Below are 26,505 nucleotides of genomic sequence, written 5' to 3'. Positions count from 1 at the left end.
AACTCTGAAAAACTGAATTTAATGAAAGATTTAGTTTTTTTGTAATACTTTCTTAAAATAGAATAAAGGCTGGAGTTGTCTTATCTGGAACCTAACACTGTATTTAGCAATGCAAATGTCATTAGGTATAATATCTGTGAAATGAATAAATAGAAAATAAGCAACCCAATGCACTTACTATCATTCAGCTCTTTACTATGTGCTAAGAAATAGTATTTAAAATCATACCTAATAAAATGGAATACAATTAAACTGCTTTTTTTTACTTCTGATAAACACTTAAAAGAATTATTCACTAAAGAATCTCGAGTTTAAGAGAATAAAAAGCAGACCTGAAACTATCACAATACTGTTAGTCAACTATACTTCAATATAAAATAGTTAAAAAAATATAAGAGAATGAAGAGCTGGACTTTCACAACCCAATAATTTGGCCAATGATTTTCTGCAACTCTATGACATTTTTCATTTAATCTTTTTTTCTTGATGAAATGAGAAAACATAAAGAAATGCAAGTTATAACCTTCTTTGCAATAAATAACAAAGCCACTACACTTGATCTTAATAACGTTTATTTCTCTCATGAACTTACTTAAAAAAAAAAAAAACTGGAATTTAGAAGAGATAAAGGTAAAACAAGGAATGAAATAACTATAAATGTGCTTCTACTTCAAAAATTGCCTGACATCTGAGCCAGACTTTCTGCATCTATCAGTGATTCCTTCATGTGTCACAGAAAGAGTTCAACATGCTTTACAAAATCCATTATATTTTAAGACCATTTCCAATATCTGCTATCATAAATCAAGAAATCCATTTATTCAAGGTTACTTATGGAGAATTAATCACACAGAAAATTTTAACAACTTCTTTTTCAAAAATTAAAGTACAAGTACTTTGCTGTATTTGGTACTCCTATACATAATGATGTGAATTCAAAGACTGAAAGCATTAAGGGTATATAATTAAAATTCATGGGCTTAGATATTTTAAAAATTTTAATATTTAGAATTCTCAGTAATAAATATTACAGAAAAATAAAACAGAATATAAATAAAATGTACTCTCCTTCAGATTCCTCCTCTGATTAAGTGACATTATGTAACATACAAAGTTGTTCCAAAATACTTGTACATACTTGTTACAGTCTCATAAATATTAAAAACATCTGAAAAAATTGAGGCCAAGAGAACTAAGGGCACTATGCACAAGGAACAAAAGCTCATGAATTCCTCCATTTCTAAGGACTTCTAAAACCTACCTTCCTGATTTCAAGGAAAAATTTACGCAAAAGAGAAAAATAAAAAACAGGTCAGCCATGCATTAACAGCTTTGATAGGGTATAGCTATTATGCCAAAATTCAGCCATCAATATACAACCTCATTTCCTATCTAAAGTTAATGAGAATGTATTTTACTTTAAATGGGACATCGTGGCAAAGTGCCAAGAATTAAAGAATAACCTTAAAGTCTTAATTTCATATTTCAAATATCACAAAAAGCAGTAATTCCCAAAATCATGACAGCATAATGAAATAACTACACAGAAAAAAATGGACATTTAAGTCATTTCACTCTTTCTTAATATTATATAGTGAGAACAGATGTATTTATAACTTCGGCATACTTCATAAAATCATTATTCATCAAAATAGACAAATGTTTACGAGGAACATTTAACTTAAACTTCATAGTTGCTTATAAAATGGCACATGAAAGACTGACCTAAGCAAATCAGAGTCTGGTCAAGAGACAGTAAAGTATAAATATAAAATACACTACAATTTTGCTTGGGATTACATGTACACACTGCTGTAAATGTATGCATAAATGTAAAATGCATAACCAACTGTGTAGCAAATGGAACTCCGTTCAGTGTTATGTGGCAGCCTGGATGGGAGAGGAGTTTGGGGAGAATCGATACACGTACATGTAGGGCTGAGTCCTTTCGCTGTTCACCTGAAACTGTCACATTATTAATCAGCTATACTCCCATACAAAATAAAGTATTTATATATATATATACACACACACACATACTACAATGTTAAAAACCTCATAGTGTTCTATAGGAAAACCAATAAAGATAACAATCTTTCTGGAGGAAACAGTTCTTAGCATTACAAATTTCAAATGCAAGTTTTGTACATGATTCCAGTAAGGAATACATTTAAACCTTACAGTGCCACATAATCATCATTCATTTTGTGGAAAACAATAAAAATTATGTACTTTTTAAATATGTGTACATTGAAACTGAAAGGTTAATTTTTACTTTTTCCTTTATTGGCAACTTTGGATGCATTCTTAGGTTTTGGTTCCCAGAGGGCATTTTTTACAAATCTTGAAGCCGCACCCCTGTCCAGCTTGCCAGCCTTTTTCTTGTCTGTTATTTCCTTGACTCTGTTCATGTATACTCTGATTCTCTCCTTAAAGATAAGAGAAAAAAAAAAAAAGAAAGGCAATAGATTTACCAAGCTGTTCACCACCACTAAGCTGTATTATACTACACCTCAGTTAAATTCAACAGCTGTGTATTTATTGCCTATTGAGTGGTGCTAGTTAAGTGCCAAGTGAACAGGATAAACACACTCCACGTTCTCCTGAAGTCTCAGTCTAGGGGAAACACAGACATTACAAAGTCATTTCAGAAGTGTTCTGAGTGTTTCAAAAGAGGAAAACCTAGACACCACAGAGATAAACACTGAACTGTTTATATGTGGTTACACTAAATTTTTTAATTTACCTAAATCCATATACTGCCTTGTATCTGAAGTCTATAATCTAAAATAGAACTTTCACAGGCTTACAATATACAAACTAAATTCTCCAGAAATTATGTGAAACAGGAAATGGCTATGGCAGCATTTTAACTATTTGTTTTTTTGTTACCTTCTAGTGTCGCAATTAAACTAAGTAGAGTGAAAATATAAGATCTTTTTAGCCAATGTCATAGTTCTGACTGATAAGAACGTGATATTTTCTAATGAAATCTACAGCTGTTATCAAACTTTACACAGTGAGAAACATACTAGGTTTCTGTACCACTTTGAATCTTCTGAGGCCATTAATCAGAATAAAGGCTTATTTCCCTACTTCAATTAGAGAAATAAAGGTGTGAGAGCCACAAAATAGTAAATGATTGATCACCACTTAAAAGCAAGTTTCATTAAATTATCAAAATAGTTTTACAAACATACACATAAAAATGCAGAACCTTAGGATTTTTTAAGTTTAAAAATCTAACAACTGTACTCAAAACCCTCTCATGAGTTAAAGTCCTCACAACACACACCCAGCCTAGCCCTCCCCAAACTGATCATCCCTCAAAAACCCACACCCTCTCTTCCTTCCAATCCCATCAAATGTTCACCTTGCTAATAGTTCAATAGTAATGACTGAAAATGGCAATCCTACTCAAGTACTCCAATGCCCCTTACCCTGTGCTATTTTTTCCTTATTCCCACAATATAACTTTCTAACATACTATATATCCATAGTGAGTGAAGTGAAGTCGCTCAGTCGTGTCTGACTCTTTGCGACCCCATGGACCGTAGCCTACCAGGCTCCTCCGTCCATGGGATTCTCCAGGCAAGAATACTGGAGTGGGTTGCCATTTCCTTCTCCAGGAGGTCTTCCCGACCCAGGGATCGAACCCGGGTCTCCCGCCTTGGAGGCAGATGCTTTAACCTCTGAGCCACAAGGGAAGCCTTTACATATGTATTATTTGTTGCTTGTTTGTTTCCCACCACTAGATAGTGTGGCACCTGCCACAAAGGCAGGGATATTTTGGTGGCTTTATACACTGAGGAACTATCTCGCTTGGAAATAAAGCCTGGCTTCTAGTGGGCGCTCAGATATTTCTTGAATAAATGAATTGACTATTTTCAATGCCTTTCCCCATTCATGATATAGACAGCAAACAGGCTTCCTCTCACACCCTAACTCTGTGTCAATCAGTGACATCTGTCACAGAGTCAGAAAAGGGGAACAGGTTTATGGATGCTGTTCATTTGTTAACCCTTGTCTAAAATATGAATGCACTTCTCCATAAAGTGGATTCTGAGGAAAAAAGAAGACAGATGACAGAATCAAGCACTAAACTACTCCAAATAACTTTGTTTTTAAGAGAAAAAAGAGGAATTTTATAAACGTAAAGGCTACATTAGAAAGTTGAACACAGATGATACAATGCATTCTTCCTATGATTTAAGGCCAATCTCATTTGTCAAATCAAGATCTATGGACCATATTGCTTTATATATTTTGCTTTAAGTATTTTTCACAATTTCTGTATTTTAAAAAATATTTACTTTTTTACTTTTCCTCCAAGAAATTTAAAAGAAAAAAAGGTCTCAGTCTATACATTTAAAAATTGAAGACAACATATCTGGCTTTACTCTTTTTTTTTTTTTTTTTAATAAATGACCAAGTGCTTTACTCAGTTATAAAATACATACATATCAACCACCTTAAGACTTTAGAACAATAATACAGTGTCAAGTGTATTTCACATATATAGTTACCTTATATTTTATAAACACAAAGAATAAATTTATTAACATTCTTATTCATAAAGCCAAGTCAAGACGGTAACCTTAAGTTTGATTTCTAAATTTTTTCTTTCAAACTGAATGATTTAATTTTTGAAGTCAGCAAAAACTCCAAGATACCAGACCTTATATACTGTACTTATACATCTAAATGGAATACAAAGACAAACCTGAAGATTTATTACAGGTTGTAAATATGTCACTAACGCAGAATTACTGGACAGTACACACACAACTGGTGCCAAAAAAGCTTTTAGCTCTGTTGCTGAGCTGGATTCTTTACTGCTGAGAAAATGAATTAATGGAAGAATTGAAAAGGTGGAGGAGAAACTTTCCCGTCTTTGCTAGTAAATCAACTAGAATATACTTTTAAGAATTGTGTAAGGGTTTTTTTTTTTTTTTAAAAAAAGGCAGTTGTAGAGATGAACAGGATTTCAAGAATTTATACGAAAAATAATATAGAAGTTATAAATAATTACTAGAATCGTAACATTTTCCCATCCAGAGATTTATATAATATATGGAACACCATTCTCTGACAAAGGTGAAGAGAAAGAGAAACTAAAGACACAATGAAATCTGGGTCACTTTCATAATTTCAACCCTAAATAATTTTGTTCTCCACAATTAGGGTGATAAAGGTACTCTAATTTTAACTGCAAGAACACTACAACAGAAATACACGTGAAATAAAAGAAATCAATCCACAGCAATCTTACCAGTTCCTGCTTTACTGGATGTTCCTTGGGGTTGACTCCCTGAGTTGCCAAATAAACTACAAGAGAAAGATTTCATGGAATGATATGGGTATATATTAATAAGGGCATTAATTAAAGAAACTTGTTACAAAAAAGAAACATCACACAAATGATTAATTAAATCTTAAATTATTCAAACTCTTTGTAATTCTAAATGTATGTGTGGCTCATAGGCATCTGGTATTCTGATTTAAAAGAAATAAATACCTGACAGTTAAAACTGCCATAAAGTGTAATTGTATATAAATTGTTAGCATTTTTAAAATGTCACCTTTAACACAATAAATAATCTGCTTTGTAATTAATTCCAAAGTAATATACGTACCCCAAAACATTGAATTCAATGTGTAAGCAGAAACTAAATCCACTTTTGCCTGTTCAAGTGGGTCCAACTGTTAAAAAAAAGAAAGAAAAAATAAATATAAACTTTGAGTACCATCAAATATTTTAAACTTTCACCAAGCACAATGTATCAAAGAAATGTTTTTTTCACTTCCTATAATCCAATAACCAAATAATCTGGAAATAATTTGAGAAAGTAAAGTTTTGTTAACTGATGATTTTTGCCCACAAATTTTCACTTCAGGGTATCATCTTTAGTTAAACAAGGAATGTGTAAAATTCAAAACCAAAAAAAAAAGTTCTTTTGAATTACTTTAATTTCAGGAGTTACAATCTGGGCTTTGTATGTCAAAAGTAATTTGTCAATATAAACATTGTACATGATGCATTTATGTATAAGAAGCAGGCTAAAATGCTTAGGCAATACCAAAGACAGAAGAAACATAATGAGATTTGTTTTAGACTGTCAAAGTCAATTTACTCTTTCTGTCCTATAGAGTTTCCAGAAACCCTGATAACATCATAGTAATACTTAAAAGGTCAAAGATAAGAGTCTGTCAGAAAGAATGTGGGGAGTGCTTTTTTTTAATTCAAAACCAAGTCAAAATAAAAATATAGTTAGGAGGCATTTCCTAAGGTTGGAGATTTGTTGTATTTTCCCCTAAAGATATCTAAATACTTAAAAACATAGAGGGGGGAAAAAGGAGAGAAAGGGGCATAAATCACATATCTGTTTCTTCTTCTGTATGTTTCACAATACAGCACTCAGTATTATGAATTACATTTTTAGAAATTACTTAAAATACCTTCTGCAACAACTCATTTCTAGAAACAGACATCATGGTCTTCAGCATTTCATCCACAGCACCAATGGAATTCTCAAATGTTGATAAATATTCATGAATTTCTACTGGATAGTCTTCATTAATTCCTTCACCTGCCATTATGATCAACTGGAAAAAAAATTAAATTCTTAAAATTCATATTGGAGACAGAGATTGCTCGCTAGGTTATTAAAAAAATCAATAGGTCATATCATGTGTCTCAAAAGTTAAAATCTGAAGATAATTTAACTAATCTTCTTAGAATATAATTCTGGAGCAACCATGTTCAAACTTACCCTCTCTTAAGTTGCTTGGTGGGGCCGGGGGCGGGGTGGGTAGGGGGGGAGAAAGAGAGGAGTCCCAGGAAGGGACCCACCCAAGTTCATTAATGCTACACATATCAATCCCTCAATGCTTCTCAATAACTGAGACATGACTACCAAATATGTTATATCAATGATAAACATTTAAAAAAAAATTTGTTGATGTTAAAGAAAGTAAAGAAAGAAACTGAAGTCGCTCAGTCGTGTCCAACTCTGCGACCCCATGGGCTGTAGCCTACTAGGCTCCTCTGTCCATGGAATTTTCCAGGCAAGAGTACTGGAGTGGGTTGCCATTTCCTTCTCCAGGAGATGTTTCTGACCCAGGGATAGAACCCAGGTCTCCTGCATTGCAGGCAGACACTTTACCATCTGAGCCACCAGGGAAGCCAAGGGCTGGCTGATGTTAAAGACTAAGCAAAGCAATGGAAGTGTGATAAGTCAATATATCCTACCCCCTAATGCTTATTGAAAACAATGATAAGCAAAGCTCTTTTTTATTTGGAAACATATATTTTAGCACTTCTAAATTCAGGCATTGATCTAACAGCATATTAAACCAAAAAATTAGAAATCTTGGGTCTGAAGTACCTTACAATCATTTATCACTAAAATCACTTTTCAAGCCTATATTTATATATACATATTCCTTAAGCTTAAAATATTAATATGAAATTCAAGAGGCCATAAATCACATAAAGCCTATAAGCAGAAAAGAAGAAACTTAGGAGAAATAAACTATATAGTTTTTATTTAGGCCAGAGCATACCTTCACAACTCATTCTATAAACTTCATATTTAAATTATAACAATATTTAATATCTATATGAGAAAAAGAAAACTCCACATCACTGTATTTAATATCGTTGCTGCTGCTAAGTCGCTTCAGTCGTGTCCGACTCTGTGCAACCCCATAGACAGCAGCCCACCAGGCTCCCCCGTCCCTGGGATTCTCCAGGCAAGAACCCTGGAGTGGGTTGCCATTTCCTTCTCCAATCGTTAATATCGTTGTTAATAACATTATCTAAGATCAAATTTCAGAAGCAATTCAAAGCCATATGTACCATCCTTAGGTTAAAAAAATTTTATTAGCTGAAAATTCCTCCTTCATTACATCACTAAGGAGAACATCAAGAATGTGTAAAATAGCAAACAACATAACCAATTTGAAGTAAACAGACTCAGGCTTTCCATCTTGCCCGGTCACTGGCTTTTGTCACCTTAGATAAATCACAGTATCTCTCTGGGCCCCAAACACCTCATTCATAAAAAAAGGCAGTTGGTCTAATGATCTGTAAAGTCCCTAACAGTTCTAAATGTTATGACTATGTCATTTAAGCTTTAAAAGTACTATTTGATTATTTAGTCATAATACATCAACATTTCGATTCAACAAATAAAGTCCACAGAGACATCTGGTTTCATTTAAAATTAAAAAAAAAAAAAAAGATGAAGTCCAGGGGACTATCACTACACATGCTGTAAAATTACTATCAACTACTGTGCAAACAGCCATTAAACAAAGGACTATGAGAAAAGAAAACCACACAGGAGAGAGTTGTGACTTCCTATTTCAAAAGGCTAATAACTAAAACCATGGATTTGCCTCTCATCCTGCCCCCCAAAAACTCTCCAAGATGACAGAAGAAATACAAAAATAAATCCATAGTAATGCTGGAACAAAGAAGGGCACCTATCCATCAGCAGACCTCAACAGCAGACATTTTTATAAACTTAACAGCAAATGAGATTAGACTGATAGGAAACAGAAGCAAGGAGAATGCAACCCCTTCCAAACAAAACAGGAGAGCCCAGGAACAAACACAGGATGCAGGACAGTAAGAGCTGAGCCCCGAGGACTGAAAGGAGCTGAGCCAACCTCCAGACCTGCGAAAGGACAGCTCCAGCATCTACTGTCCAGATAAAGGTGTAAGACGTAAATACAAAGATGGTATTTTTCTTTATGCAGAATTTTAAACCAATAAATTTGAAAAATCTGACTAATAAGGATGAGGTACGGGGGGTGGGGGGGGGAACCCAGTTATCAAATCTAACCTAAAAGGAAGTATATAAACCAAACAGATCATTAACAGACCAAAAAAATTTTTAAGAAGTCAAAAATCTATGCTCCTAAAAAGTTCCAAGTCTAGAAGATATTACAGGTAATTTCTTCCAAATCTTCAAAAAACAGTTAATTCTTATGGTATTTAACTGTTTAAGAACACAGACAGAGATGGAAAACTTAGATACCTATTTTATGATATACACAAAAATAAACTCCAGATGAATTTAAAGGCAAATTCTGTATAAATGTATTAAAGATTATATAAAATATTTACATGATCCAAATGAAACCCAAATGCTATAAAAGGAAATGGCTGACAGACTTAACTACATAAAAACTGAAAAAAAAAATCTGTATTGTAAAAGCATACCTTAAGCAAAGTTAAAAGGCAAGAAATAGTCTGAGAGATAATATTTGCCAAAACACAACAAAAGATTAGTTAGATGATATAAAAACTTCCTACAAAGCATAAAAGATTAAAATAATGAAAATCTCACCCAGAAGACCAGCAATAATTTTAAAGACTGGCAAAGTTCAGCATTAGCAAGGGTTTACACTAGAGGCAGAATATAAATTGGTACAGATTTCTTAAATGCACACACTCTTTGACTCAGGAAATTCTCTTTAGAAAGCACGCTACAGAAATCCTTGTATACATGCATTAAAAAATTATTAAAATGGACTCCTCAAACTTTTCAAGTGGGAACTCTGCCTCTCACCCGTTTTTCTCCCTGGTGGGGTCCTTACTCATCAACTTAAAACCTTTCCTCCTCCATCTTAAACAAGAAACAAACACCTTGATTTCATATCTCCACCTCTAGCTAAAGTCCATATTCCATCTCCCTTTCAGAACAAACTCATATCAAATCACTTTGCTATATACCTGAAACTACTACAATATAAATCAACTCTACCAGGTGGCTCAGTGGGTAAAGAATCCACCTGCAATGCAGGAGACACAGGAGACGAGGGTTCAATCCCGGGGTCCGGAAGATCCCTTGGAAGAGGGCATGGCAACCCACTCCAGTATTCTTGCTGGAGAATCCCAAGGACAGAGCAGCCTGGCAGGCTACAGTCCATAAGCTCACAAAAGAGTTGGAAAGGCTCACAAAAGAGGTGGACACAACTGAAGCAATTGAGCACACACATACTTCAATTAAAAAAAAAATAGACTAATCTTGCTTACTGCGGTCTTCCCCATTTCATGGCAACTCCACCTTTTCAACTGCTCAGGCCTAAAGTTACAGAACAATCCTTGACTCCTCTCCCGCCCTATCTTTAAAACATATTCAGAATCTAACCACGTCCTACCACCTTCACTGCTTCCACCCTGGTCCAAACTAGTCTGAGCCATCATTGTGTCTTGCTGGGATTGTTTCAACAGCCTCCTAAATGGCCTCCTTGTTTCTATTCCAACAGTTTACTATCAAGAAAGCAAATGAAAGCAAATGATCACCCAAATCTAAGTCAGACTCCCACAAGCCTCTGCTTGGAAACCTTTAAAGGCTTGCTGCTTCACTCAGGAAGAGACTGAAAAAGTCCTGACTCTCTGCTACTTCTTCTGTGACCTTATCTCCTCTCACTCTGCCCCAGCTCACTCCACTTCAGCCATGAAGGCCTCACTGCTCTTCTTATCGGGCTCACCCCTACTTCAGAGCCTTTGGACTCCTCTCCTTCCTAGAAACATTTCTCCGGAACCAGTGGCTTCAGAGCTCACGACTTCACCTTTGTTACATCTCTACTCAAATGCTGTGTACTCGTAAAGCTTTCCTGACCACCCTATTTAAAATGCACACCCCTCCTCTCATTCCAGAGCTTCCTATCTCCTTCTCCTACAGTCCTCAACAGCATCTGACATATTTCATTTATTGTCTGTCTACCTCCAAAAGACAGTAAACATTGACACATGAGAGCAGGAATTTTTGTGTCTTGTTCACTGCCAGGCAGTCAATACACATTTGTTGAATGAAGAAACTATATAGAACAAAAACTAAGAAATAATCTAAATAGTCATTAACAGGCGAACAGTTAAGTGAATTACACCACATCTATCCAAGATAATAGTAAAAACAAAGAAGTTAATCTTTATATGCTGCTGCTGCTGCTAAGTCACTTCAGTCATGTCCAACGCTGTGCGACCCCATTGATGGCAGCCCACCAGGCTCCTCTGTCCCTGGGATTCTCCAGGCAAGAACACTGGAGTGGGTTGCCATTTCCTTCTCCCAATCTTTATATAGTAATACACAGTTAGTGGTGAAAAAAGTCATAGAACATAGTATATAACACATAACACAGATGCCATTATATATATGTAGATGTGTGGTGCTCAAGAAGACTCTTGAGAGTCCTTTGGACAGCAAGGAGATCAAGTCAGTCAAGCCTATAGGAAATCAACCCTAAATATTCACTGGAAGGACTGATGCTGAAGTTGAAGCTCCAATACTTTGGCCACCTGATGTGAGGAGCTGACTCACTGGAAAAGACCCTGATGCTGGGAAAGATGGAAGGCAAAAGAAGGGGGTAGCAGAGGATGAGATGGTTAGAAAGCATTACTGATTCAATGGATGTCAATTTGAGCAAACCTCCGGAGACGGTGAAGGACTGGTGTGCTGCAGTCCACAGAGAGGCAAAGAGTCGAACATGACTTAGTGACTGAACAACAACAACAAACGTTGAAAAACCTCTGGAAGGAGACACATAAAATCAGACATTCTCTCTCCGAAGGGGCAGGAATTAGGGAATGGGATCAGCGCAGACTCATGTTATTCACTCTTCATTCGTCATTGTTTAAATTTTGTTATTTCAAAAAGCATGTATTAAAATCATAATAAAAAAAAACAATCATTAAATTTTAAAAGGCAAACTTTAATAATGTATTTTGGTTTTTAACAAATACTGTAAGAATAAAAAACACAAGACCTTTATTTAAATGTGAAATTTTTCATCCGATTTTTCTGTTAGAAAAGATTTCCCCTCAAGAATCATGACGGAGACTTTTTCCTGCAATTATTCCCTGTCCCTAAGCCCCAATAAGCAAGTAGTTATTTATTGTTGAAATGGGTTAGGGTGAACACTAAAAGCAAGGCAGTAAGTAAGAATAATGACTCTCATTAAATCTGAACCAAACCACTTGCCTTTTTCCTAACTAAAAAACAAAGGCAATGGAGACTGGAAAATAAAGACTGTTCTAGTACCAGAAATTACCTCCAATTCAAAAGATTTCTTCAAACATTTTACACAGACAGTTCCTGAGTATCTGCTCCTTCCACAGGAAGCACTGCAAGGAAGGAGCTGCAGTCACTGCCCTCTGTCCCCTTTGTTACTTGGATGCCACGATGAAGCTGTGAATGGACACTATCAGGAGCAATAGCCAACATCTGAACTCCACTGCCTGTGAACCAGGCATTACTCTAAGCATCCACACACATTTCTTCATTTACTCCTCACAGACTACATATGGAACCACACGCAACTTGCCCAAGATTGTGCATGGTAAAACTCCAAAGAAGAGAAGAAAAAGAGAACTCACCCACTGCTCCTCACTCCCTGCCTGGTGCCAAAGGCATTCCTCACCCCTCCACCTTCCTTCTAAAGTGTCGACCGCAGAAGTAGAGAAAGTGGAAGAGAGCCAGAGAGAAGCTGCCTCTCTCCATCTCTCAGGAATGCCTGGCAGAGACGCAAGGACAGAGGGGAGAATCCCTACCAGCAACCCCTACAGGATGGAACTGCCATTCCTTCCCTCCCCTCCCTGCCAGTGATGAGAGCCGCAACACCACCAGAGAAGAGGAGGGGGACAGGACACCATCCCTGCTCTCCCCCCTCCACCCTCTGCTTCAGGGAGCTCAGTGCAGCCAGGAACCTGGGAGTCATCCCGCACCCCGTCCTCAGGTCCCAGTCCCACCAGTCCTGTCAGTTCGGCCTCTTAATCTCCTTGAGCCACAAGCTCTCCTCCATTCTCACTAAATTTCACTAAGTCATTTAAAGTAGTCTCCCTCCTGTCAGTTTTTCTCCACTCTCAATTTTAAGATACTACAAAACATGACTTTTCTGTAACGACAGTCTGGTCATGGTACACCCCTACTTCAAATGCTGCCTTACCTCCCGGCTACCCTGAAGATAAACTCCAAACCTCTTGTATGGATGTCAAGCTCATTTCCAGTGGTCCCTATTTGTCTCACTAGCCTCATCTTTCATTTCTCCCCTCTTCCAATCCTACGGCTATAGCCACCATGGCAGCTTTCCAAATATTCTTTGCCCATCTGGTTCTCGACACAGGAACCACCCTTCCCACTTCACTCTGTACTAACCTTTGCAGGTAAGATCAGGTTTCCTTTAGTGGATAAGACTTCTCTGAGTGACATCCTTCCATTCTGTCTAGGTGAGCACAACTACAAGTTGTCATGTCACCTAAAACGTGATCTGGTGACACGTGTTGATTTACTTAACTCCCCTTTGACTACAGGCTCCCTGAGGAGGCGCTGTCATACTGATGTGTCACCAGAATGGCTTTATGTCCCACCTCGCCCAAGACAGTCCTCGTTTATGCCTGCTGTTTCAGCTCACCATCTGCTCTGCTCTCTATTTCTCTCTCAGAAGTCCCAGTTTGAGCAACAAATCATAGGGTCACCCTAAACAAAAGGGGCTTCTCTGACCTCTGCCACTACTCCTCACCCAACTGTCAGAGAACAGGAGAGCTGAGGAAGTGGTTCCCAGTACCAGCTGGGGTTCAACCACAGCAGCAGAACCATTCGGAGGTAGTTTGAAGAGATGTACTGCAAGAAACTGGCTCATGCAATTGTGGACGCTGGCTAAGTAACACTGAAATCTGCAGGGCAGGCAAGCAAGAAAGAACATGCTGGAACCCTTGGCTGCAAGCCAAAACTGCTGTCCACAGGTGGAACTTTTTCGTCAAGGAAGCCTCAGCTCTGCTTCTAAAGCCTTCCAATTAACTGGATCAAGCCCACTCAGATTATCTAGAATAATCTCCCTAAAGTCAACTGTTTGTGTATTTCACTTATATCTACGAATACCTTCAGAGCAATACCTAGTGTGGTGCTGGACTGAATGTCTGGGGGCTGCAGCCTAGCCAAGCTGATGCATCAAAAGACCATCCACTGCTGTAAGCCTCCAGATCTACAGCCAGGAAAGGTATGTTCCTGGCATCACAAACTGCTGCTCTGACACCATTTTTCCACAATAGCCACGTTATTGATGACCATTAGGTACCCAAGTAACAAAACTAGAGTTCAAATTCCAGTTAACAAATGTGGAAGAAATGGTAACTTAAAAAAAAAAATCATCATTTTGTAACCCCTAGTGAAATTACTGATTCAGGTAATGATCACAGATAAAAGGGGAAGCTTACAGCAGAAGAGTAAGCTTCTGCTTACTGCTTACCTGAACCCAGGGATGAGTCTGCACCACTCCAAGTAGGACATAAACATATCATGAACCTCCTGATGTGAAGCAATGTGACAAACACAGCTCCATCTGTGTAGCATTTCCGATTCCCCTCAGAAAAGCTGAATCTGAATATAATTGAGCCTGTGGAGCTAACTTCCAATTTATAGGAAATATGGAAGACAGATAAGGTCACAAGAAAGCGAATACACAAATCTGGAATGAGAAATATTGTACAGGAAAACTGACCTGATTTCCGTAACAGGTAAATGGCATGAAGAAAAACTAAGAAAAGGGAGAGCAGGGAGAGAAAGAAGAGATCTACCTTTAGATCTAACAATCAAATGGAATGCACAGACCTTGTTTGGATCTTGATTCAAATAAACTGAGTGTAAAAAGATATCTTTGAAAGAAAGAATCCTGAATCTGGATCAGGTATTGGATGACACTAAGAAATTGAGAATGTTGCTATTAAATTAGAATTCAGCTATAAAAAATGGCTTCACAGTTACATAAGAAAATACTCCTATCACTTAAGAATGAACACTGATACACATGAGTGCAGTGGTAAAGAATCCGACTGCAATGCAAGATGCAGGTTTGATCCCTGGGTCAGGAAGATTCCCTGGAGGAGGAAACAGCAACTCACGCCAGTATTCCTGCCTGGAAAATCCCATGGACAGGAGAGTCTGGCAGGCTACAGTCCAAGGGGTCACAAAGAGTCACACACACACACACAAACACACTAATGTATATACGGTAAAATTATAGAACATGTTGAATTTACCTTAATAAAAAAAAAAAAAAAGCTGGTCTTCACGGCTTAATCATGCTTTGAGAACAAAGATAACCCATGTACAATATTCCTATTAGAAATATTAGATAGTCAACCCATCAATTAACTTTTTGAATATAACCTAGTCCATAAATTGGGGAACACCTACATAGAAAGTATAGTCTAGAATACTCGACTACAATCTCATTCCAACTCCAAATATAATCTGGGGTCAGGGGAACATAGGTTACTGGGTGTTCACCAGCTGTGATAGTTGCCGAACAACTTACAAAAATAAGACAGAGCCAGTGGCCTCAAATAAGGTTTATATTACTAACATTTCCAACAAAGGCTTTGTTCTAGTATCTATTACTTCCATAATGTCACAAATTTCCTTCTTAAAAAAACCCTGATGCCTTACATTTTCGGAGAAGGCAATGGCACCCTACTCCAGTACTCTTGCCTGGAAAATCCCACGGACGGAGGAGCCTGGTGGGCTGCCGTCTATGCGGTCGCACAGAGTAGGACACGACTGAGCAACTTCAATTTCACTTTTCACTTTTCATGTATTGGAGAAGGAAATGGCAACCCACTCCAGTGTTCTTGCCTGGAGAATCCCAGGGACGGGGGAGCCTGCTGGGCTGCCATCTATGGGGTGGCACGGAGTCAGACACGACTGAAGCGACTCAGCTTACATTTTACCTGGCCCTTACAAAAATGTATGCATGCAAAAATAAACAAACCAAGCCTACAGTCAAATGAAAAACTAGGGGAAAATATATGCAACATAAAGACAGATAAAAGAAGCCTCTGCAAATCAACAACACACAAGAATACTTGCAATTTTAAAGCAACTATACTCCAACAAAAATACATAAAATAGGGGGAAAAAAAACCTTCAACCCAAAAGAAAAATGAACAAAGAAAATCAGCAATTCACATATAAAGGAATCCAGATGACCAAGAGGCATAAACAAAGCTACTCAATCTTACTCATAATTAAAGAAACATAAATCACCAGAACAAGATGCCATTTTTCACCTGTCAAACAAGCAAAAATCAAGAAGATTGATAGTACTTAATATGGGCAAAGGTGAGGAGAAACAGCCTCTCATTCACTATTAATTGGAGTGTAAACCAACCATTTTGGGGGGCAAATTTGGCACTATGCTTTAAAATTATATATGCACAAAGTCTTTGACCCAGCAATTTTACTTCTGAAAATGTACATTTTCACACAAGGTAACGTTTAAGGATGTCCACTGCAACACTTCTTAAAATACACTTTAAAGCAAGAAACAACTTCCATGCTCATTAGGAGAACTGGCTACATAACTTATGAAATATTCCTTCAATGAAATACTGTGTAGCAGAAAAAAATAAGCAGAGCTTCAATTCCTGAAATATATTAAGTGAGCAAAAATTGAAGAACAGCATTTATAGTACAACCCACTTGTTTTTAAAAAGAAATGAGTGTGGAGGTATAGTTCTTTATGTAAATTTCTTAAAAAATACATAAGAGACCCTTAACTAGGGTTATTTCTGGGAAAACAAAGGAGTACGGTGAAGGAGCACATTTTATGTTATACTCTCAGAATTAAGATTCCTAAATAATATCTGTAATGCAATAGTACATACGTATATAAACAAAAATTTCAACTATCTGAAATTCTGATTTTACTTTAGTCGCAAATATGCCAGATAAAATGTCATTTCCACCCAGCTTAGCAATTACAATCAAACCTACGTTCTTTAGCTCTGTTATATTCAAAGAACCATATGAATGGATTGCCTTCCCTACACCTAAATTTTCTAGCTACCATAAGACCACTTTCTCCCTGTTTTCAAGGTACAAGAGCCTTTCTAGCCTCGTTCTCTGTAGAAACTCCTCCCTGAGTTGTTGGGGGACTCCCGGCCACCACCCTGTCTAGCCTGCTCCCCAGGAATCAAACAAGGGTCTCCTGCATTGCAGGCGGATTCTTTATCACCTGAACTACCAGAGAAGCCCGTAGTCAATGCTAAGTAAATGTTATACAGTTACATAGCATTGAGGAGTATGTGGTGGGAAGAGAGTTCATGTGTTCATGCACAAATGTTTGTGCATATGTGTTCAGTCATGCCCAATTCTTTACAAGCCCATGGACTACAGCCAGTCAGGCTCCTCTGTCCATGGGATTATCCCAGCAAGAATGGCATGGGATTATGCCATTTCCTCCTCCAGGGGAGCTTCCTGACCCAGGGATCGAACCTGAGTCCCCTGTATTGGCAGGCAGATTCTTTACTACTGAGCCACCCGGGAAAAAAATAGGGATAAATAAAGCAACTGTCAGGCAACCGACAAAGGACCCAGTTGAAGTAGGGTAGCATTAATTTGGGTCTTTTGTGAATTTATTTAGCAGGGTTCAGTGGGCCTGGAGCAAGAATGGTAATCCAAAATGAGGCACTGGCTAATGGGCCCAAGAGAAAGGACTTGCAAAAGTATCTTTAATAGCTGACTGGGAGGTGTGGCCTTGAAGGGAGAGAAGTAAGGCTTCTTCCTCTGCTTGGAATACCTCCTCCCGATTCCTCCCCTGTCTTCTGGGCCTAATAAAATCTATTAATCGTTTAAAACCCATGTCAAATGCCCTCTTCTCTATAAAGGCTTCCATATCTCCCAAGCCAAAGTAGTCTCTTCTTCCTTTTTGTCCTAACATTTACCATACTGTTGTCCTTTATCCATCAATAACACTCCTCCTCATGTTTATCAAGATAAACCTGAAAATGTCAATCCTCACTTATCTGATCCATAACCTGCATCTGACAACAGTAAACACATTACTTCACCCTGAATTCCACAACACTACTACTACTACTACGAAGTCACTTCAGTCGTGTCTGACTCTGTGCGACCCCACAGACGGCAGCTCACCAGGCTCCCCCGTCCCTGGGATTTTCCAGGAAAGAACACTGGAGTGGGTTGCCATTTCCTTCTCCAATGCATGAAAGTGAAAAGTGAAAGGGACGTCGCTCAGTCGTATCCGACTCAGCGACCCCATGGACTGCAGCCTACCAGGCTCCTCCATCCATGGGATTTTCCAGGCAAGAGTACTGGAGTGGAGTGCCAATCCACAACAATAGACTCTCAAAATTGTCCTTGTCCTCGGATGGCTGTTCTTTCTGTCTACTTTGTTGGGTCCTTATCGCCCCAAACCTATAAAGGCCAAAATGCCTCAGGACTCAAGTCTACTGCTTTTCTGTTTACAGTCCTTCCAAAACTGCCTCTAGTCTCCCAATTTTAAATACCATATCACTACTCCCAACTGACCTTTTCCACTAATGACTTCCCCACTGAATTCCAGACCTCAACTGCCTATAGCATCTCCACTTGGATAACTAACAAACATCTCAAACTTAACATATCATAATAAACGCCCAATTCTACCTCACAAACCTGCTGCTCTCATAGTTCTCCACTTCTCGGTTAACAGGAATTAACCCTTCTGGTTGCTCAAAGTCCCAAACCTGGACAGCTCTTTTACAATCCACATTCAATCCATAAGCAAATCTGTTAGCTTTACCTATGAAGTACATCCAAAATTGAACTGCTACTCACCAATGACTTCTTTCAGCTGTGAAGACACTATCTTCTTATGTGAATTATTACAACACCTTCCTGATTAGTCTCCGGGCTTTGCCCTACCCCTCTCTCCAACAAGCTGCTCTAACACAGCAGGCAGAATGAGCCTGTTAAATACCTAAATCAGATCATATCACTCCTCTGCTCAAAACTCTCCACTGGTTATTTCCCAATGTATCTCCACATGATTAACATAAAGTCTTGCCACATATTAAGTATATGGTAACTACCTGTTCACTAACTAAAAACAATGAAAGTAAACTGAAACCAAATTTTGGAGAATCTCAATACCAGATTAGGATAGTCACCATGTGGATTCAAAAGAAGATATACAATAATGTACATCCCAGGGTTCTTTCCATCCTTATGCCAAACAGAGTTACATACAATTAGGAACTAAATCAGAAACAAATCAATATACTATTTGGGGGAAAACTAGAGAGATCTCTGCAGATGTTGCATCAGAACTCTATTAACATAATGACTTTTTTGCATAGCATTGCTGCTGCTAAGTCGCTTCAGTCATGTCCGACTCCTCACGACCCCATAGACGGCAGCCCACCAGGCTCCCCGGTCCCTGGGAGTCTCCAGGCAACAACACTGGAGTGGGTTGCCATCTCCTTCTCCAATGCATGAAAATGAAAAGTGAAAGTGAAGTCGCTCAGTCGTGTCTGACTCTTAGCGACCCCATGGACTGCAGCCTACCAGGCTCCTCCATCCATGGGATTTTCCAGGCAAGAGTACTGGAGTGGGGTGCCATCGCCTTCTCCGATGCACAGCATTCCCTTAGAAAATAACGGTGAAACGACCATACAACGACCTCTCCAACAATACTGTCTTTAGCAGACAGTCCATGCTAGTGTCACTTGTAACTTTCCTTCATATTTAGAGTAAAATCCCAGAGAAAAGGTAGAGATGCTAACCTCTAAAAACAAAATTATCCCGAGGTCTCAGAAAAAAATATATAAATTACAAAGATGTTGCTTAAGATTGAGACAAATAGTTAAATCAGATTACAATGAAATTAATTCTATTGTTAATTCCAAAGTTTCATTCGAAGTGTTTTCAAAATTAGTCATGTGAAGCAGCAAAATTACCTTCCAAAACTATGGAATTTGCTTATGACAAGATTCTCATCTCAGGTATACTGTGCAGGTTAAATGAACAATACAGGTAAAGTTTTTAGAACAATGCCTGTCTCAGGACTCAATATATTAATTAGTAATATTAGTTATTATTTTACTAATGTGAAAATATTCAAACACCCAAACCACTGGGGTCTGCTTAGAGCCGTATTTGCAAGGTCAACAGTTTGGAAACACTCACTAACTGAGATATGACATATAAACTGTCTTGACTATTTTGAAAAACCACTGTTCACACTATCATTATTTTCTCTTTCAAAAATATCATTTCCATCAATCACAAACGGTTCCCGGAGTTTCAATAGGGATTATCTGGTTATTTTCGGATCCTAAGTGAACATTCGGCTAAGTCTCCGGTCACTCTACTATCAGATAGTCCAAGATGGGCAGCAAACATCTCATTGGGACAGAGACATCTTTATCAAGCCAAAAATGAACTGCAGTCAACAAACAGCAAGACACGAAAGATACATTCAAACAGAAATCTGAATCACACTATTCCTGGACCACAAAGAAAAACCACTGTTAAAAGATTCCATTAGATTTCAACTTAGGATCAAAATTAGCTTCCCATCTCAGGTGGGTTAATATCGCAGCAGCAGGCAGGGCATAATCATGTACCTAAATGATAAAGGCGGATGACAAGGGAAAGCTACTCTCCTACATCTTCCACTTCTGCCTTCCTCTCTCATTCAGGTTTCAAAGCACCAGAAAATTAACGGAGAAGTCACGAGCTTTAAATTTCTCCGCCCACCAATACTTAAGAGGCGGAGCTAACAGACGAAGAAAAGCGAAAGGCCGGACCCAAAGAAACGAGAGGGGCCGAGAGAAGCCGAAGTCAGCAAGCGGCCTTAAGAAAGCGGAAGTGGGGGTCCTGTAATGGACCGCCATTGCAGGTTACCCCAACACTCGCACTCGCGGAAGGCTACGCAGCACGGCCCCGCTCCTCACAGTCAGCGGGAGCGTGACTGGGGGCTCCCAGGAGAAGCGGACTTAGACAGAAGCACGAGAAAAATTCCAACCCCACTTCAGAATAATACCTCGCGGGCCTTCCACGTCTGCCTTCCGGAAAGCAGTCGGCGATGGTGACGTCAGTGGCACGCCAGCTCTGCGACCGTGGAGAGCGGCGCTCTCCGATGACCTCACGCTTCTCACCACACCCCTTTAACCCTTTCCCTTCTGCACTCAAAGGCGATCTTCTCTGCCCCACTGACTGAAGCTGTGGGAGGGAATGGGTATGCTGGGGGTTGCGGGGCGCCGGTCCGTTTTTCTAGATTTGTATCCCTGGTGGCTCAGACCGTACAGAATCTGCCTGCAACGTAGGATACCCTGGTTGGATCCCTAGATGGGGAAGATCCCCTGGAAAAGGAAATGACAACCCGCTCCAGTATTCTTGCTTTGAGAATTCCATGGACAAAGGAGCTTAGTGGGCTATATAGCCCATGGGGTCACAGAGTCGGACAGCTATGAGCGACTAACACTTTCAACGCATACCACATTACAAGCTGAGCCAATTTAACCAAAAAAAAAATTTTAGTCACTAAAGCTTTCTCCTGGTTTTTATTTTACGTCTGCTGAAACTCATTTCAGGGCATATTACATTCCTATTTTCCACCTCTATTAGCTTCAACAGCAGCTTCCCAAGTTATCCATGGTGAGAGGACGGATTTCCGATCCATCCATCGCCTAGAGATACTTTTGTAAAATACAGTAAAAATAAGTTCTTTGAAAAATTGCGGAGGGTGGGGGAAAGATAGGCAAAATACAAGCCCAGACTTCAAATTATTTCAATAAACAGAGAACTACATTTCAACAAATACAATCAAACGGGCCTAGGGGGAATTGCGAAGACGGTTCGTATTGTTCATTCTTACATTCCTGATTTCATTATTCCACAATCATGATTAACAAATTTATGTATTAAATAGCGATTCCATATTTTAGACGCCTATAAAAGCACTTTGAACAAACGATTTTTATCAATATCTGAAGTTTTTTAAGTCGCAAATGAGCTTTCATCTGAATTGTTATTCCAATCTAGTGGGAGTAATTAAAAAAAAAAAAAAAAAAAGGCTTCTGGTTGAAGGTGGTGAGTATCCAAACTGTTCCTCTGTTTTGTTTTTACACTCAGTAGGGAAACTTGGAAAAGGCAATGGCACCCCACTCCAGTACTCTTGCCTGGAAAATCCCACGGACTGAGGAGCCTGGTAGGCTGCAGTCCATGGGTTCGCTAAGAGTCAGACACAACTGAGCGACTTCACTTTCACTTTTCACTTTCATGCATTGGAGAAGGAAATGGCAACCCACTCCAGTGTTCTTGCCTGGAGAATCCCAGGGACTGGGGAGCCTGGTGGGCTGCCATCTATGGGGTCGCACAGGGTCGGACACGACTGAGGCGACTTAAAAGCAGCAACAGCAGCAGGGAAACTAGTTTCACAAAAATAAGTTGATAGGGATAGAAAGAGTTTTCACATCAATTTATGCAAGCTAAGAATATTCATTTTTAATTTTTAGCTAACACAAATTATGACATTTCCAAAATCCTTCAATTCTTCATTTATTGCCAGTTCTAACAATTCATTCTTTAAACAATTTATCTTTTGAATTATCTCGAAAGATTACACATTTTATATATTGTTAGAGTTATAACATGACTCATAACATAATATTGTGGCTTAGATCATGAACTCCTTATTGCCAAATTCAGACTTAAATTGAAGAAAGTAGGGGAAACTAATAGACCATTCAGGTACGACTTAAATCAAATCCCTTATGATTATACAGTGGAAGTGAGAAATAGATTTAAGGGACTAGATCTGATAGACAGAGTGCCTGATGAACTATGAACAGAGGTTCGTGACATTGTACAGGAGACAGGGATCAAGACCATCTCCAAGGAAAAGAAATGCAAAAAAGCAAAATGGCTGTCTGAAGAGGCCTTACAAATAGCTGTGAAAAGAAGAGAAGCAAAAAGCAAAGGAGAAAAGGAAAGATATAAGCATCTGAATGCAGAGTTCCAAAGAATAGCAAGGAGACATAAGAAAGCCTTCCTCAGCGATCAATGCAAAGAAATAGAGGGAAACAACAGAATGGGAAAGATTAGAGATCTCTTCAAGGAAATTAGAGATACCAAGGGAATATTTCATGCAAAGATGGGCTCGATACAGGATAGAAATGGTATGGACCTAACAGAAGCAGAAGATATTAAAAAGAGGTGGCAAGAATACACAGAAGAACTGTACAAAAAAGATCTTCACAACCCAGATAATCACGATGGTGTGATCACTCACCTAGAGCCAGATATCCTGGAACGTGAAGTCAAGTGGGCCTTAGGAAGCATCACTACAAAGCTAGTGGAGGTGATGGAATTCCAGTTGAGCTATTTCAAATCCTGAAAGATGATGTTGTGAAAGTGCTGCACTCTATATGCCAGCAAATGTGGAAAACTCAGCAGTGGCCACAGGACTGGAAAAGGTCAGTTTTCATTCCAACCCCAAAGAAAGGCAATGCCAAAGAATGCTCAAACTACCGCACAATTGCACTCATCTCACACACTAGTAAAGTAATACTCAAAATTCTCCAAGCCAGGCTTCAGCAATACATGAACTGGGAACTTCCAGATGTTCAAGCTGGTTTTAGAAAAGGCAGAGGAACCAAAGATCAAATTGCCAACATCTGCTGGATCATGGAAAAAGCAAGGGAGTTCCAGAAAAGCATCTCTTTCTGCTTTATTGACTATGCCAAAGTCTTTGACTGTGTGGATCACAATAAACTGTGGAAAATTCTGAAAGAGATGGGAATACCAGACCACCTGACCTGCCTCTTGAGAAACCTATATGCAGGTCAGGAAGCAACAGTTAGAACTGGACATGGAACAACAGACTGGTTCCAAATAGGAAATGGAGTACGTCAGGGTTGTATATTGTCGCCTTGCTTATTTAACTTCTATGCAGAGTACATCATGAGAAACGCTGGGCTGGAAGAAGCACAAGCTGGAATCAAGATTGCCAGGAGAAATATCAATAACCTCAGATATGCAGATGACACCACCCTTATGGCAGAAAGTGAAGAGGAACTCAAAAGCCTCTTGATGAAAGTGAAAGAGGAGAGTGAAAAAGTTGGCTTAAAGCTCAACATTCAGAAAACGAAGATCATGGCATCTGGTCCCATCACTTCATGGGAAATAGATGGGGAAACACTGGAAACAGTGTCAGACTTTATTTTGGTGGGGGCTCCAGAATCACTGCAGATGGTGATTGCAGCCATGAAATTAAAAGACGCTTACTCCTTGAAAGGAAAGTTATGACCAATCTGGATAGCATAATCAAAAGCAGAGACATTACTTTGCCAAAAAAGGTCCATCTAGTCAAGGCTATGGTTTTTCCAGTGGTCATGTATGGATGTGAGAGTTGGACTGTGAAGAAAGCTGAGCACCGAAGAATTGATGCTTTTGAACTGTGGTGTTGGAGAAGACTCTTGAGAGTCCCTTGGACTGCAAGGAGATCCAACCAGTCCATCCTAAAGGAGATCAGTCCTGGGTGTTCATTGGAAGGACTGATGCTAAAGCTGAAACTCCAGTACTTTGGCCACCTCATGTGAAGAGTTGATGCATTGGAAAAGACCCTGATGCTGGGAGGGATTGGAGGCAGGAGGAGAAGGGGATGACAGAGGATGAGATGGCTGGATGGCATCACCGACTCGATGGACGTGAGTCTGAATGAACTCCGGGAGTTGGTGATGGATAGGGAGGCCTGGCGTGCTGCGATTCATGGGATTGCAAAGAATCGGACACGACTGAGTGACTGAACTGAACTGAGAGTCATAATTACAAACTAACCTTAAAATTTCACAAATTATGGTGTGATCCTACAACACATGACTAGTACACAATTCACACAACATGAAAGTCACAGTGTGAGTTCAACAACATCCAGACTGTAGTCAAGAAAACCAGTTCTCTGATCTTGGTTGCTGGAGGGATGCCAAACTGTAAAAAAAATTTTAAACTATTATTCTCAGTTTTGCCCTCATCTTATTGTGGACAGGTAATAACAAATAGTTTGGGGATTGGCACCAGTCCAGAAATCACATTTTCAGTAGCACTATCCTTGAAAGTTAGGTACATAACCTTACCAGGAAGACTGTTGAGATTTGGAAAAACTGAAACATCACCCAGAATAACTCAGAACCTGACAGTTCATCCTGCACCAAAGTGGTAATGAGACTTCAAGGCAAAATGTCACATCTTTAGGTCTAAGTCGTGGAAGCAAACACTGAAATGCAGTTAGTACAAGAGGTTTGGGATTGGGGTAAGTAGGGATGTCTCTCAAAGATAAAGAGGGAGGAAGCAGGATTGAGCAGAGTCAGACCATGATGTATATCTGATAGGGTCTCGGCCACTCCAACTAAAATAAGTTCCAGAGGAAAGAACGCCACAGAGGAGACCACATTGGGCAGAGATGGCCAGGAACTGGCACCCACTTCTCTGGTCTGTCATTGGCAAGACTGTGCCTTCAACTTAAAAACTGAAGCAGAGCCTAAAGATTCAGCTAATTGGTGATTCTCAGTCAATTTGTACAACTGAATGATAAATTCTTTCTTAAAGGGAGATCTGAGGGTGCACCTCCTGAACTGCTTGCTGTACACCCATCCATCCACATCATGGTAGCACCACAATCCCGTGATTTCTTCAACAAATATTTACTGAATCTCTATTAAATGACAGACTCTGTTCTTCATTTTATAAGTAGAGCAGTGAAGAAAACACCCTCCTCGGTATGGAGCTCAGATTCAAATTTACAGACGGGGATACCTCCCCGTCTTCTCTTCCTCTCTTTTCATCCACTTTTTCTTCCCTCTTCTTTTCCTTCACCACAGTTTTTTCTCCTATAATTCCTGATTTCAACATTTAAAGCTTCCAGAGTCATGCCTGAGTATTGCTGCCAGAGAATGCCCAGATGGTGAGACTTTCTTTCTTGAAACCAACAAAAGGAGTTTTTAAAGAGTGAGGAATTGCTGCCTCACCATCTCTACTGTTTGCCTAAATGACCTCAGTATATAAGCCACTTCCTCTTTTTCTTTCTATTGCCTGGTCCTTCTTTCCTTCCTTCTCCCCACCCCAATGCCCTGTGTTAGAGTATTTCATTGATCAGAAACATTCTGGTGAGATCGGAATATCTAAATAGGTTGTCAGCTCATAAGGCATTCCAAAACAGAAGAATGGTAGTTGTTCCTTTATTGTCTTAGTCCCTTTATGCTGGCACCAAAATATTATAGACTGAGTGGCTTATAAATAACAGACATCCAATTCTTACCTTTATGGAGGCTGGAGGTCCAAGATCAGGGTGTCAGTATGGTCAGATGAGGATTATCTTCCAGTCGAGGACTTCCAACTTCTTGTATTAATATCATCACTTGGAGAAGGAAGAAGGGAGCTCTCTCCAGCCTTATGTATGAGGGAGCCAACTCCATCATGAGGGCTCCACCCTTATGACCTAATCATCTCCCAAAGGCCCCACCCAGCTCCTAATACCTTCAGCTTGAACATTAGATTTTCAATGTATGAATTTGGGGAATATGTAAACATCCAGACCATAGCATTCATTTGTATCTCTCTGTGCTTTATTATCCTAAAAGATTTACACACAAAAAATGGGATAAGACAGGATTTGGAAACTTTCCTAGAATTAGCCACTTGAAAAAATAAT

At 39.1% G+C, this 26,505-nt stretch overlaps 1 protein-coding gene across 7 annotated transcripts; it reads right to left on the bottom strand.

Moving 5' to 3' along the window:
* Positions 1-555: 555 nt before the first annotated feature.
* C1D (C1D nuclear receptor corepressor) lies at positions 556-26,289 on the bottom strand. 7 transcript variants are annotated; one of them, XM_086326301.1, is made up of 6 exons: positions 14,260-15,482; positions 12,067-12,203; positions 6,460-6,606; positions 5,637-5,703; positions 5,273-5,328; positions 556-2,429 (listed from the first exon to the last, which is right to left on the bottom strand). In XM_086326301.1, exons 3-6 carry the CDS (start codon positions 6,595-6,597, stop codon positions 2,265-2,267), a joined length of 426 nt encoding a protein of 141 aa, XP_086182427.1. In that variant the 5' UTR covers positions 6,598-6,606; positions 12,067-12,203; positions 14,260-15,482; the 3' UTR covers positions 556-2,264. The 7 variants fall into 7 exon arrangements, with proteins under 7 accessions (XP_086182427.1, XP_086182421.1, XP_086182425.1 ...); XM_086326295.1 differs by lacking the exons at positions 12,067-12,203; positions 14,260-15,482 and adding an exon at positions 26,113-26,289; XM_086326299.1 differs by lacking the exons at positions 12,067-12,203; positions 14,260-15,482 and adding an exon at positions 18,630-20,882.
* Between the last annotated feature and the right edge of the window lie 216 nt (positions 26,290-26,505).

Source organism: Bos grunniens, chromosome 11, assembly GCF_055505025.1.
Source record: "Bos grunniens cultivar Pamir isolate PY7600 chromosome 11, Bosgru_T2T1.0, whole genome shotgun sequence".
In the NCBI taxonomy this organism is placed as follows: Eukaryota; Metazoa; Chordata; class Mammalia; order Artiodactyla; family Bovidae; genus Bos; species Bos grunniens.
The sequence above is the reverse complement of the archived record's forward strand: the minus strand, read 5'-3'. Positions and strand labels throughout refer to the sequence as shown.

What these genes read in the sequence shown, in the direction of transcription:
- C1D (XM_086326295.1), bottom strand. Translation starts at nt 6,597, where the DNA reads ATGGCAGGTGAAGGAATTAATGAAGACTATCCAGTAGAAATTCATGAA. An exon ending in ATTGAATTCAATGTTTTGGG is followed by an intron (nt 5,329 to 5,636) that starts GTACGTATATTA and finishes TTTCTCTTGTAG; the next exon opens with TTTATTTGGCAACTCAGGGA. An exon ending in ATCCAGTAAAGCAGGAACTG is followed by an intron (nt 2,430 to 5,272) that starts GTAAGATTGCTG and finishes CTTATCTTTAAG; the next exon opens with GAGAGAATCAGAGTATACAT.